This window comes from Streptopelia decaocto (genome assembly GCF_964273445.1).
Source record: "Streptopelia decaocto genome assembly, chromosome: 13".
NCBI classification, from domain to species: Eukaryota; Metazoa; Chordata; class Aves; order Columbiformes; family Columbidae; genus Streptopelia; species Streptopelia decaocto.
Genome location: NC_138668.1, coordinates 9964852 through 9977223, shown reverse-complemented (window position 1 = coordinate 9977223; position 12372 = coordinate 9964852). Strand labels below are relative to the sequence as shown.

At 42.1% G+C, this 12372-nt stretch overlaps 1 protein-coding gene across 2 annotated transcripts in view; it reads right to left on the bottom strand.

The window, feature by feature from the left end:
• CLUAP1 (clusterin associated protein 1) overlaps positions 1 to 12372 on the bottom strand; it is a 53929-nt gene that overhangs the window by 9126 nt on the left and 32431 nt on the right. For both annotated transcript variants that reach the window (XM_082064583.1, XM_082064584.1), the window contains one exon: positions 3226 to 3333. In XM_082064583.1, coding sequence (XP_081920709.1) covers positions 3226 to 3333 — 108 coding nt within the window. The remainder of the gene's footprint in view (positions 1 to 3225; positions 3334 to 12372) is intronic.

Sequence of the window (12372 nt, the reverse complement as noted above, 5' to 3'; positions counted from 1 at the left end):
TTCCACTTCTTCCAATGAAGTACACTTTGCTTTCTTAATAAAACCCCTTTATTCTCATCTGCTGCATCCAGAGACTTACTTATTCTTGCCATGTTAAACAGTGCAGGTTTTCACAGGCAAAGATCTTATCCCTTTGGTAGCAAGTACACTCGCTAACCTGGTTGCTGGCACATCATTCCCACATTGATCCTCTGGGTCCGTTCTGCAAAGGTAAGAGGCTCCATGAGAGCTCCTCTCTCACTGTTTGATTTTGGACTGATTCTTTGCTGAAAAACATCCAGAGTTTCATAAAGCTGTCTTCTTACAATGAAGACCAAATGGGGTTGAAGTTGTTACTGTCTCAATAGTGGAATAGTCTCTGTGGTCCAAACAGGACAAAAACACCCCTTTAACACCAACATTATAAAAGGAAACATAAGAGCTAAAGCATTTGGATAATTGGTTTGCGGGAGCTGAAAGATCCTGGCAGGATGGAATAGAGGGTGATTTACTACAGACAGGCACAGATCCACAGTTTTGCAAGCATGGATCATTTCTGCCTCATTCAGTAGCATTTCCAGTGCCTGCCCTGTTGCAAGCACAGCGTGTGCCAGTCTGCCATGGCCTCCCCAGTCAGCCAGTGATCCTGCTGGGAACGGGAGAGAGCCTGAATTTGCTCATGGTGCCAAAACGCATTTCAGAACTCCCATCCAAATGACACTGGAAAGATGGATCTCCACATGTAATCACGACATCACTTCAAAATCTGCCACTTTTGATAGCGCAGATGAAAAAATATCCACTTTAGTTCACGGGGAGATTGGACAGGTTCTTAGGAAAAAAAGAAACATTTACTGAGGGTTAGACTAAATTCATGGAAACCACGTCCAGCTCAGGAAATCCTGGTGGGGGTTGAAACTGTTTGAGAGCGGGAGGGAACCTCAGGGAAGTTCCTACACTCTTCCTCGGGCATTGTCTTTCAGCCAGTGCTGGAGACAAAGACCAGGCTTAGATGGACCTTCCATCTGACCTGGCATGGCAGCTTCTACATTCCTAGGACTGGGCTTTGGATTCTTCACCCTGATCTTCACCTCATCTGTACGTGAACAACTGTCCTGCTGCAAACTACTGGTTTATGGCCTGTTTCAGGCAAGAGGTTTCACTACACTGCAAATGACTAAGGCTTTCAACATTGAAAGAATTCTTTTTCTTTGGCTCTCTGACAAAACAAGTGTCTTACTCCAAACACCATCACTAACTCACAGTTTGACCTCAGGGAAGGCCAGACATTTATTCGTGTAACAGCTTCACTTTTCTATTGCCAGACAGAATAAAAGTGAATGTGATTTTTTATTCACATTGACAATGTTAAAATTAAAAATTATAGACAATAAATCAATGTGTTCTCTTAGTTAAACAAATGATTAGTGGCACACGGATTTATTATAACAAGCCCCATCAAGGAGGAGACTTGCCTGTAATTGAGATATTGTGATAACAAAACAGATTGTAGTTTCACAAACCCAATAAGCCAGCATCTGTCAGTCTGATAACTGTCCTCCCAGCCAAGTATTCTCACCCCATGCTGCTCCCTCCTTGTACCAAAACCTTCCTGCCTTCCTGGGTTTGCTGGGTTTGCTGTATTGTTAAACCAAAAGCACCAAACTCAATGGAGACAGAAGCTCCCTAGTGCATTACAGCTTCCTTCTTCACCTGCTACTGCCTATTTCTCTTTTTACATGGGGAATAAGGGTTCGATTTTCTCTCTGTTCCACAGGAGCTCACAGCCTGCCATGTCTCCCCCAGCTAACACTCTTTTCTGCTCCATGGGAGACTAAATCCTATAACTCCAAGTCTTTTAATTGGCTAAAAGAATAACACCAGGGGCAATATTGTCAAAGCTGCATTCAGTTTGAATTTTGCTGCATCTAGACAAATCTGATGAAAGGACTCTTCAGGGTGAAAGTGTGTTCATTTTTCTCAATTATACCAAGTGGCCTAATGAGAGAGATTATCTCTCCCTGAGAATCTTGCCTCTGTAATGGCAAAACACACTGGAATACCTGCCCACCTATTACAGGCAGAGGGAGGGAGTCTTCTCTTACAATACTAATAACCTAGAAATTAGAGATGTAAAACTGAATCACAGCAAGTACAGGAACTGACCACAGCGGACCATTTCTCCTTGGTTTAAGAGCAAACATGGCTCAGAAGCACCACCATGTAAGAAGACACAAAACTTCAAAAGAAAGTGATTGAAATATCGTTAATTGAGTCAAGGAAAAAAGCAGTAATTAATACAAATAACGTTCTTGTTATGCTACCTTAAGTATATTTTAAATGCAAACTACCTGTGCCAAAGAACATGTACAGATTCTTGGTGTGTTTGACAACAAATAGCCAGTGAATGTTCAGGCCGGATTTTCTAAAGAAGCTGATGCACCTGACACTAATCTCATGTCTTGACATGTCTCCAGCACTTCAGTTGGTGAGGGTCTTGCAGTCAAACACATAACCTCACTGTCGATGAGGGACCTGAGTACACAGATGGAGAGGTGCAGATCTGAGCCTGCCAGGGCTGGAAGTGCTTGTCACATGATGGTCAGAGTCACTCACCGCTAACAAGAACGCCATGGAGAACTAACCTGATTTTCTGGTTTTATTTTGCTTGACTATAGGCTAAGCAGAGAGATTCTTTTTCTACCCAGTGAAACACAGACCCTCAGACAGTAATTTCTCTGAGTCACTTCTGACCCAGGCCCTGGGGGAATCAGCTGCCAGAGGCTGTGGTTCCACTCCGCATAAAGAGCGGCAGAAGCCAGACATCCTTCCCTGAAGGCAATAACTCCGGTGTGTTGCACCTGTGACTGTGTCAGTGCAGGTGGATTTATGGACTCACCATAGGTCTCCTTTTGAAGAAGACCCTACCAGAATGAGTGTCAACAGCTAAAGTGAAACAAAGACTTTGCCATCAGGAATGGTATTACTTTTCTAAGGCTTTGTGTATCTGCAAGGCAACACTAAGGAAGAATTTTCCTCACATGGTACTTTTTTCAGTAAATAATCCTTAATTTGCTCCCCTGAAAGCATTGTGTCTTTCCCACAAGACACAACCCCTTACACCTCACAAGAGCTGAGCAATGCCAATGCCCTTGAACAACAACAGAGTCTTCTTACATTTAAGGTTACTCAGATAATTCCAGCATTTCCTTCTGAATAAAAGCAACTAAGGAAAGATTAAGATACCTGGCAGTAGTGTTCCCATGGCAGCATGCTGCTTCATGATCTGCCTGTCTTCCACTTCACTATCGGATCCTTCATCCTCGTGAATGTCTACGTCGGAGTCATCATTATCTGGTTAAAACAAAAGCAGTTCATAAATATCCCTCAAGCCAACCCACAACTCAGAGCAGCAGTTGGATGCAAGAGATGCTAGGAGTTTCTGCCTTTGTTCAAGTCCAAGATTAATCAAAAATAGAGTCATAGACAGAACATTGGCTCTACTGATGAGCACAGGGAAACAGCCAACATCCACATCCTAAGAAAGGCATCCTTCTACACATAGTGCCAAAGAAGCATACAATATAAACAACTGTCTTGGGACAATCCTCAGGCTGTGCCATAAAGGCCGTGCTCTGAATACACTCCCTGGGTATGAAGCATACATACAGTCACAAGGTGCTATTTCAGCAACTGCTTTAAAAATAAAAGTCTTTCAAAAACATTTGGAAAGTGTGAGCTTATTAATGCATCTCCTAGTCCTTTATCCTGACATAAGCAATATCAAAAAACCTGTCCCCTTAGACTCTTTGCCTGTCATTTAATCATAGGCTAGAAAAGCACAAATGAGACATCCCCAGATAAAGGAAAGCAGTTAGAGCCAAATGCAAGATGCCTGGAGAGACAGGAAAGCTTCCCAAGATGCAGAAACTTCTTAAAACATTTTAATAATCTGCCTTTCTTATTTTCTTCTTCCTATCCAAACTAAAGCCTACTTGGTCTCTTACTCCCAGTTCCCCATCACCAAATTGGAACAAACCTAAAGAACTTGGAGTAAATTGACCTTCAGATGTCTGAAAGCATGACAAAAGTCTTTAGGTACTTAAAAGTGCCGGCAAAGAAAAGGGAAGACTGTTCTCCATGTCAGCTGTACAAGTCCTACATTGATGTTCACATGTATGGTCAACCAAAATGGTTGTCCTCTGAGCCTATTCTGAAGTAGAACAGAGGGTGGAAAGTTGGTGCAGAAGTGCATGGGAAGTTTGGAGCAGGCTCTGCTCCATTTCAGTCTCCTTCTATCCCACGAGCTTTTGCGCCCTCTTGGGCCAGCCTGCTTGTGTGAGCTCACTTAAACCAAGCTCCATTTTCCAGCTGCTGCCCACTTGTCATTATTTACTACACTCCTCAAACATTCACTCAGTGAACCAGACCCTCAGCTCCTGTCACCTTTGGAACTCTTCTCACCCATGCAGAGATGAGCCCCTCTCACCAGCTGCTCCCACAGTTCGGGCTCATGGCATCAGCCCCGCTGACAAACCCAATGGGCTCCGCGCGAGGTCAGCACCCAGCACAGCAACAATAGCTGTTCATTATTTAGAGAAAACAGGCAATTTTTTCCCAGGTACATTTAATTACACACATGCCTGAGCTGAAAATGGAAACAACTGCTTTAATTATGAATAGTAATGAGCTGACACATCTTTGCAATATTTAATTAGTGGACAATATACAAATAGTAGACATTTTTCCATAATATTTTTCATTGCAATGTTAATGCCAACATATAACAGCAAGGGATATATTTGATACCCTGGGAAGATTATGAGGCGCCAGCAACGTTAGTTACAATTCCTCTTTGTGTTGCACTTTCTTCTCTGGCAAGTGCAGGAACCACTCACTGCTGTGTGACTCGAATACCGTTTCTGTTTACCTGGTATTCAGAAAAACAAGGTTTTGTTCAGCCCTTGCCCAGGCAAACTCCTTGGGAAGAGCCATGTGGAGCCTACATAAAGGATTCAGGTTTGTGTTGTGTATGTTAAAGAACAAGACTACTTCATCTGCAACGGCTCTTACTGCTCATTATTATTTTTTTTCCCTTCCGCCCTTTCCTTATTTTTTTTTTATTTTGGAGCAGCAATTCCTCCCTTTCAGATTTTGTCACGTGTGCTCCTCCTGTTGTGCAGCACTGCTGGCCAGAGCTGAGGATGCTGCAGAGAGCCCTTATGATTACTTTGTCAAACCACTTCTATTTCATGCCCATTAACACTTTCTGCTTCTGGCTGGGATCTCCTGAGCAGGATTTGCCGGCTGAGATGGGGACTAATGGAGCCGGTGCTCTCTGCTGACAACCCAAAGTGGCCAACCCAGCTGACACCACTGCGAGAGCAAGGACCCGCAGCGAAGAGGCACAGCGACGCGATTCTGCTCCGGCTGGGGGCACGGCTGTAACAACATGGGGCTTCAGTTCTACATTTCACTGTTCTGGAAACCTATTTGTTCAAACCATTCGTGACACCAACTCTTCAGAAATAACACATAAAATACCTTCCCCTTGGGACAAAGCAGCAGTAAGTAGACAAGAATAATCAAGAACAAGTCTGCCATCCGCCCTCTGCTGTACACAGAGGTGCCCTTCCCTGTGTACCCATGCTGACGGCTCAATGCCCTCCCGACCCACCTGAACCCCTCCAGCTCCCTGTAGGACACTCCAGCCATTCCTGACCCATTTCAGCATGTAAAAAGGAGGTTCTTTTCATCATATAATTCCCTGCAGTATCTCTCCGGTGGAAAGCGGGACTTGCACAAAGACCCCATAGTTAATAAGTGCTTTGTAATAAAACTGATTCTTACTGAGGAGAGAGAATCAGTGGCTGGAGGGCCCAAGCTGCTGCTTTATGAAAGGGACTGGTTTAAACATAGCATTTTTCCTCCTTCACCCAGCCTTTTTCTTCTTTCCCTCAGGTTCTCTGCTATTCTCAATCCCCTCTTTCTCACGCTATTTCTTTCATCCTTCTACCCCGCACACTCAGCTGTTGTAACTCTCGCCTGTCAGTGGAGAAGTCACAGTTTTCTGCTGTTTGGCCCACACGTGGATGCCACAGAACACCCCAGCAAGCCCCAGAAAAGTGTGCCTTGTGCTCCAGATCCGCCTCTTGTCTTTCAAAGTCTGCTCGACAAGCCAAGCCAGTAGCAACTGTAGGCCTATTTTTTATCTATGCCTTTCAAAATCCTGGATTATCTTTCAATATAAATGAAGATAAGATTCATCAGGTGAATTATCAGAATTATCAGCACACAAGCACAGTGCAACACTTTTCCTATGGAGCTGTGACTTTGAAAGAAATCTTGTTATGGATCTATGGCAAGAGTTTGGATTTTATTTGAATAATCTAGCTGGAATTCTGATGCACATACCCCAACACGAAACATCACTATGGTGAATGCATGCCAGAAGATCAGACAAGTGGCACCTGCAAATGCAAACTGAGCAACAGTAAAATTTTTGCCTCCAAGCCTCCAGCCCGCCACTTGGAAAGACATTGAGCACATTTTTCACTTACAAAAAAATAACTGTATTGCTCTAGCCCAGCTCAATAGCTGTTATCACCAAGCCCGGCTCTGTCCACTGTACAATGTGAGTTATCAGCTGAGCAGAACAGTGCTGAGCCAAAGTCTCAAGGACACAGAAGCAGAGCATATTGCTGAGAATGTATTTAAATACAGGAGATAAAGACAAGCTGAGTACAGGCTTCTTAGCAGAGTGGAACAGCAGAATAGTCCAATGCTGTGTGTGACCTGTCCTAGCCAGAGCACTACAGCGTTCCACCATCCTACATCCCTAGTTTTTAACAAAATATTCTTGGTATTCATAAAAAGGTGACAATTCGGAAAGTTTCTTTTAATGACATACAGAAAGAATCTACTTGTTGCCACAGGAGAAGTCATGACCACATCTGTGTAATACCGCATAGCAGAAATCACAACGCACCAGTTCCGGCGAGACAAGGAGCATTCTTTATGGAGAAAACAGATTTTTCTTAGTATCAGCATAAAGCAACAAAGATACAGCATACTACTACAAATTCCCACGTACGAGTACATGGAGTACAGAACACATTCTAACGGAGCTGGCTTAGGAGATTTGCATGGGTTTACATGAAGATTATTTGACTTTTCACAACAAAGTACTATTCAGCAATCCATGTGCCCAAATTTAGGCCAACGCTGGTAGCTTACTGCAGGTTAAGACTGGTATTTTAACAAGATCCTGTATTTTTACTACTAAAAGGTCATCAACAAAACAACTCTATAATCTGTGTCTGGCCCATTTCCCCACTGCTGTGATTTACTCTGTTGCACAGAGAATGCTGGTTGAATACCTGAGAGGGGATATATTGGGATTTTAAACTCCGCCTGCCTTACATTTCAACATTTCAATTTCATAAAGGTGGGTTTCAGTCAACTAAATTAGTTTAATTTAAAGCAGTCCAGCCACAAAAAGTACATTCTGGTTACAAGGGAAAAACATCGCTCTCAGAAGACGTGTTATTTGTTCCAAAGCACACCCACTGTTTCCAGAAAAAAGCCAGAGCAGATACCTGGACCGGTAATTCTATATTTAAATGATTTAATTTTTTGGTAATTTGCAATGCTTGAACGAAAACCAGCATGATTTAATAACTTAGCAGTGATTTCATTACAGATTTGTTAGTTTGCATAAATACTCAAGTAAATGTATTCAACTGTAAAATAAGAAGGTACTGTGGTGAAGATAATGAGCACAATGGGCATTGTTTATTGATATGGTTTACAATTAAATGTAAGTGTTGTTTAGAATGTTCAATTTCAGAATAAAAATCACTGCTTTGAAAACACAGGCACTGGCTCCACAGCAATTATTTGATTCAGCAGGCCGTTGATTTTGGTGAAAAAACATAATGAGAAAATCAAGTGGGCAATTGACAGCCACTTGATCCCAAATAAAATCCAATTGATAAATAGCATTAAATTTTAGAACAGAAAAAAATAATTAAAAAAAAAGGGGTGGATTTGGATTTTAAGGAGACTGAAGGGAGCATAAAGTTCAGTTTCCATGTGGAAGCCTTGGTCCTACCAAACCCATACTTGTGTCTCACCAAATTCAGAGGCACCAGTTGTGTACATCAGCCCGAATACTTACAGGTGTGCAGCTCTGCAATTTGAACTGGAAGAAATGCTTTGATATATAAATAAATACATATAAAAAGCAGTGAACATCCCTTGACACAAAACTGAGATCCTTCGTCTGATCTCTAAGAAAAGTTAATCTTGGTACTAAGACTTACTGGATCAAGGTTCAAACACCTATGGCTCTCACTAACTTCAGCAGGAAGTCTGGATGTTCAGACCTGTGCACACTCCAACAGGGCAATAACATACCCACAAACCAACCAGTAGGTTGTAGAGGTCTCACTGCACTTTCTTCCCTTGCTTGGTCATTTTGAAATGGTCTATTGCTACATCCACACTCCCATTTTTAACAGTAGGGATGATTAACCACTGCCAAGGGAAGCAATAGGTCTCCATCACTTGAAATAATTAAAATATTTCTCAATGACAAGCTCCATTTAAACTGGGATTTGTACTTTTGGCTCAGGAATAAGTAGCTCAGATATTTTTTGGCCCATTTTATAGAGAGGTCATATTCAGTGACCATAACTATTTCTAATGATCTTAAAAGCCAAGCGTCCATCAAAGTACTATAAAATTAGATCATGAACTTGCAATTATTTAAAAAGCAAAACACAAGACTATTGTGGACAAATTCCAAGTGTCTGTTACAAGAAGATGGATGGTCTGAGCATCCTGCTGGTGACAGTGCTGAAGATCAGCAATACCATCCAAGCATCTCACCCTTGAGGGAATTACCCAGCGACTCTGCTGCACTTCAAATGCCACAACTGTTGCAATGGGGCTTTTTGTTTTCCTGCTGTCAGATTTTGAAGCATCAATTCTGGAGCACAAAGGGTACAAGAGATTGAGTGCAGCACCAAACTGCAACAGCGTCATATGATATGCTGTCCAAAGCACAACAGCTATTTGCTCTGCTTAACTGAGCAAAACGATAGAGCCAAGCACATTTTGCTTGGCTGTCAGAAAACAAGGAGTTACAGGTAGAACTGGCCAAGGAAACACTTTGTGCATTGAGCCCAATTAAAGCTCTCCAGGAGCATCAGTTAATCTTGCTGCTGAACAATACTGAAGTAGTGCAAATTTCAAAATGCTGTGTAACATGGATGTTTGTTCATTCTACGGACCAAGACAAACCTGTAAATAAGCTGATTAGTCTGAAAAAGTGTGTTTCGGTCTAGAAACATTTCCACTTGTTACTTTTTGCTCAGGACACTTTTTTTTTCAACATTGGATGAACCTGAAAAAACATCTTTAATTTCCGCTGTGGTCAGCGACCTTCCCTCTCCTCTCACACCAAACCATTATCAGAGCAACTCTTCACACATCTACACCTGACAATAGTTCTACCAACAGCCTTCACAGTGCTCATCATATGATGTTTAACAGTCACTGTTCCATTAACCACAAGGAAATCAAGCCCCGAGTTTCAGTCAATTGGCATTTGTTACTTTGCACCAACCTTGGTTGTGTGACAAGGGCAGCAGGCTGTGTGAAAACACCACATCACATATTAGTTTCTCTAAGAACAGCTTATGTGAAATAAAGATTACAAAAATATCAGCAATTTACTTACCATTCATCTCAAAAAACATTTCTGTACTGCTGCAAATACTTAACTGCATATATTTTCATTACGTAAATCATACTCAAAGCCTGATCTGTATCTAGAGTTCAACATTTTTACATAATTTAAAAATGAGTTTTTATATAACTTAGTGTTAGCTTTTCCTGTTTTTTGTTTTTTTGTTAGTGCAGTGGTTTTATGGGGATGCTCTGTCAGAAATAAAAGATGACTTGCAATGTATGCTCGCAAAAGAAAAAAAGCACCAGGCTGTTTCTGAACTACGCTAAACAGTTTTTGCAAATTTTATGTGAATACCAGGACATATCCATGAGCCTTCTGTATTTTTAATGCAGACCTGCGCAATTCAACCTACATTTCTCAGCTCTTCTTTACAAGAAACACGATTTCATTTTCTCCCGTGTTAGTTCAGCCTGAAGCTGCCCAGATTCCTGCAACTTCTGCTGCAGAGAAATGAACTGTTAATTTGCGACCCTTCTTACCAAATTAGCAGGAGATAAGGTCAAAGGATCCAGACAATGAGAGAACTGCATCAATTACAAAGGCACGAAAAGGTAAGAGTTCTTACTGGGGCAGAGTGGATGCTGACTTTTAGCAGTTAATGGTAACAAATTTATCACCAGCTTCCAGCCTATGCTGTTAGAAGAGCCTCATTAGTGTTTTGCAGCTCTCAGGGGGAAAGTGTAATGAGAGTTAGAGAAGCTTCCCTGTCCCCTACGGGAGGCACTGGCCCTGCACTACCCCTCTGCGCAGGAAAGTGATCAGTGTGTTCAAACCAAGCTCACTCTGCCACCCCGGACCTTCAAGATTCGGCCAGAGAGTGTTAGGACACTGGGAGCCATCAGGCTGGCCTGCCCACCTGCCACTGCAAGGGGAAGAAACTCATCCCTCCATCTCCAGAACCTGTTGCATGGGCAAGACCAAGCCAGAGCACGTCCTGCCTTACCAGTCCTGCGAGCAGGCACCATGGGCTGAAGGTCTGGACAGGCAAGTCCTACATTTTTGACAAACTGAAGATGGAAGACATATTAGGATAAAAGCACTTTGCTTGGGGATAGGGTGTGTGCGTGTGTTTTTTCCTCCCAAAGCCTACTTTAGGAAGAGCTTTCTGACGGTGAAGAAAACCCGTATTTTAATCTTTATGTCTGTCTCAGTAACAGGGCACATCCCAGCTGAGGAGGATGCAGCATGCAGAACCTCCCAAGGCAGGGGAAAGACGGTTTAAGTGCTCATGCCTGGAGCACTTTACACCATTTCCACATGATACACACAATGCTCACAGGGCTCCTTGATAAAATCACTACCTGCCAGCCCAACATTGTAGAGCTCTGGGAAATCCTCTGCGGCAGAAATTCTGTCCCTTATCGTCCTTCCTATTTCTAGTGAGAATTTCGCTATTAACCTTTCGGGCGGTTGGGGCAGGTGAAGCTGTTCACTGATGCTGCACTGATTCTGCTGCTGTTGCTTTGCTTTTCTTTTCTCCTTGCACAAAAAAAAAAAAGAAGGTATTTTTCTTGTGACTGAGATCCTGGGATTAATGTAACCACCATGTAAACATACCCATAATAGGCCACCACGTGATTTTAGACACCAACCTCTGCGTTCTCTTACCAAAGCAATTCTCTTGGTTTTGAACTGTGTACAGGGCATCATTTAACTAATAATGAGAGGAGGAGAGTGGGGTCTGGTGTAAGGGGAAAGCACAGCCTGGTAACTGACCATCATATGATAGCAAACCGTGGTCTCAGAGAGCTTTTACAACATTCAGTAAATTAAGCTTACAGCACTCAGTAATGAAGTGGTGCTCCATCCTCGTGACTCCAGCCTCTGAGAGCCAACTTTATTGTCTCAGTTACATCCCTGCACCTCTGCAGACTTCCACACTCCGTGCAGATAAAAGCAGATGGGAGCTGACAAATATGACTTGATTTTCCAAGTTATGGAACAATCAAGAAATGAGCCAGCACTGAAAAGCAGGATCCTGGTGCTCTTATCACTAGTTAAATTACTAATTATGACAATTAAGTATGTGAATAAAGATGTATTATAGCAATATTTTTAGGTCATTGAAAGTCATAATCACATGTTCTTAGGTGGCAGTTAAATCACTCACTAAAAGGCAAGGTTCATATTATTTCAGTTATGCAAAATGACTGATAGTTTTCCAAGTGAAAACCCACAGATAAGGAGAAAGCAGGTCAGCAAGTTTTCACGTTATACTTCATAATGCTAATTACTGATGACAGATGTTCTCCTCTTGAACTTACTTACTCTGGAAGCTGTCAGACAGCAAGGCCTGGACTTTTTCACTCAAGTAAATCTTTGAAACGATTCCACATTCTTGTAATTTATATTACAAATCCTATGTTTTAGCTTAACCTTCTTCACTTTTTACTGCATTGACATAAGAAAATGACATCAAAGACGAGAAAAAAATGAGTGACTTTCCTCTTTCATGAGCTTGCTCTGAAAATCTCTGTCAGCAAACAGTGAAGTGCAACTTGTATATCCTTACTCATTTTCAGCTTTCATGAACTCTCTCTCTGATCCTTAACTGCTTCTCTATTTTTTTCCCACTACCATACAAAAATGCACATATTGCAATATTAAATTCATAGGACTAATTAATGGGAAGTTCT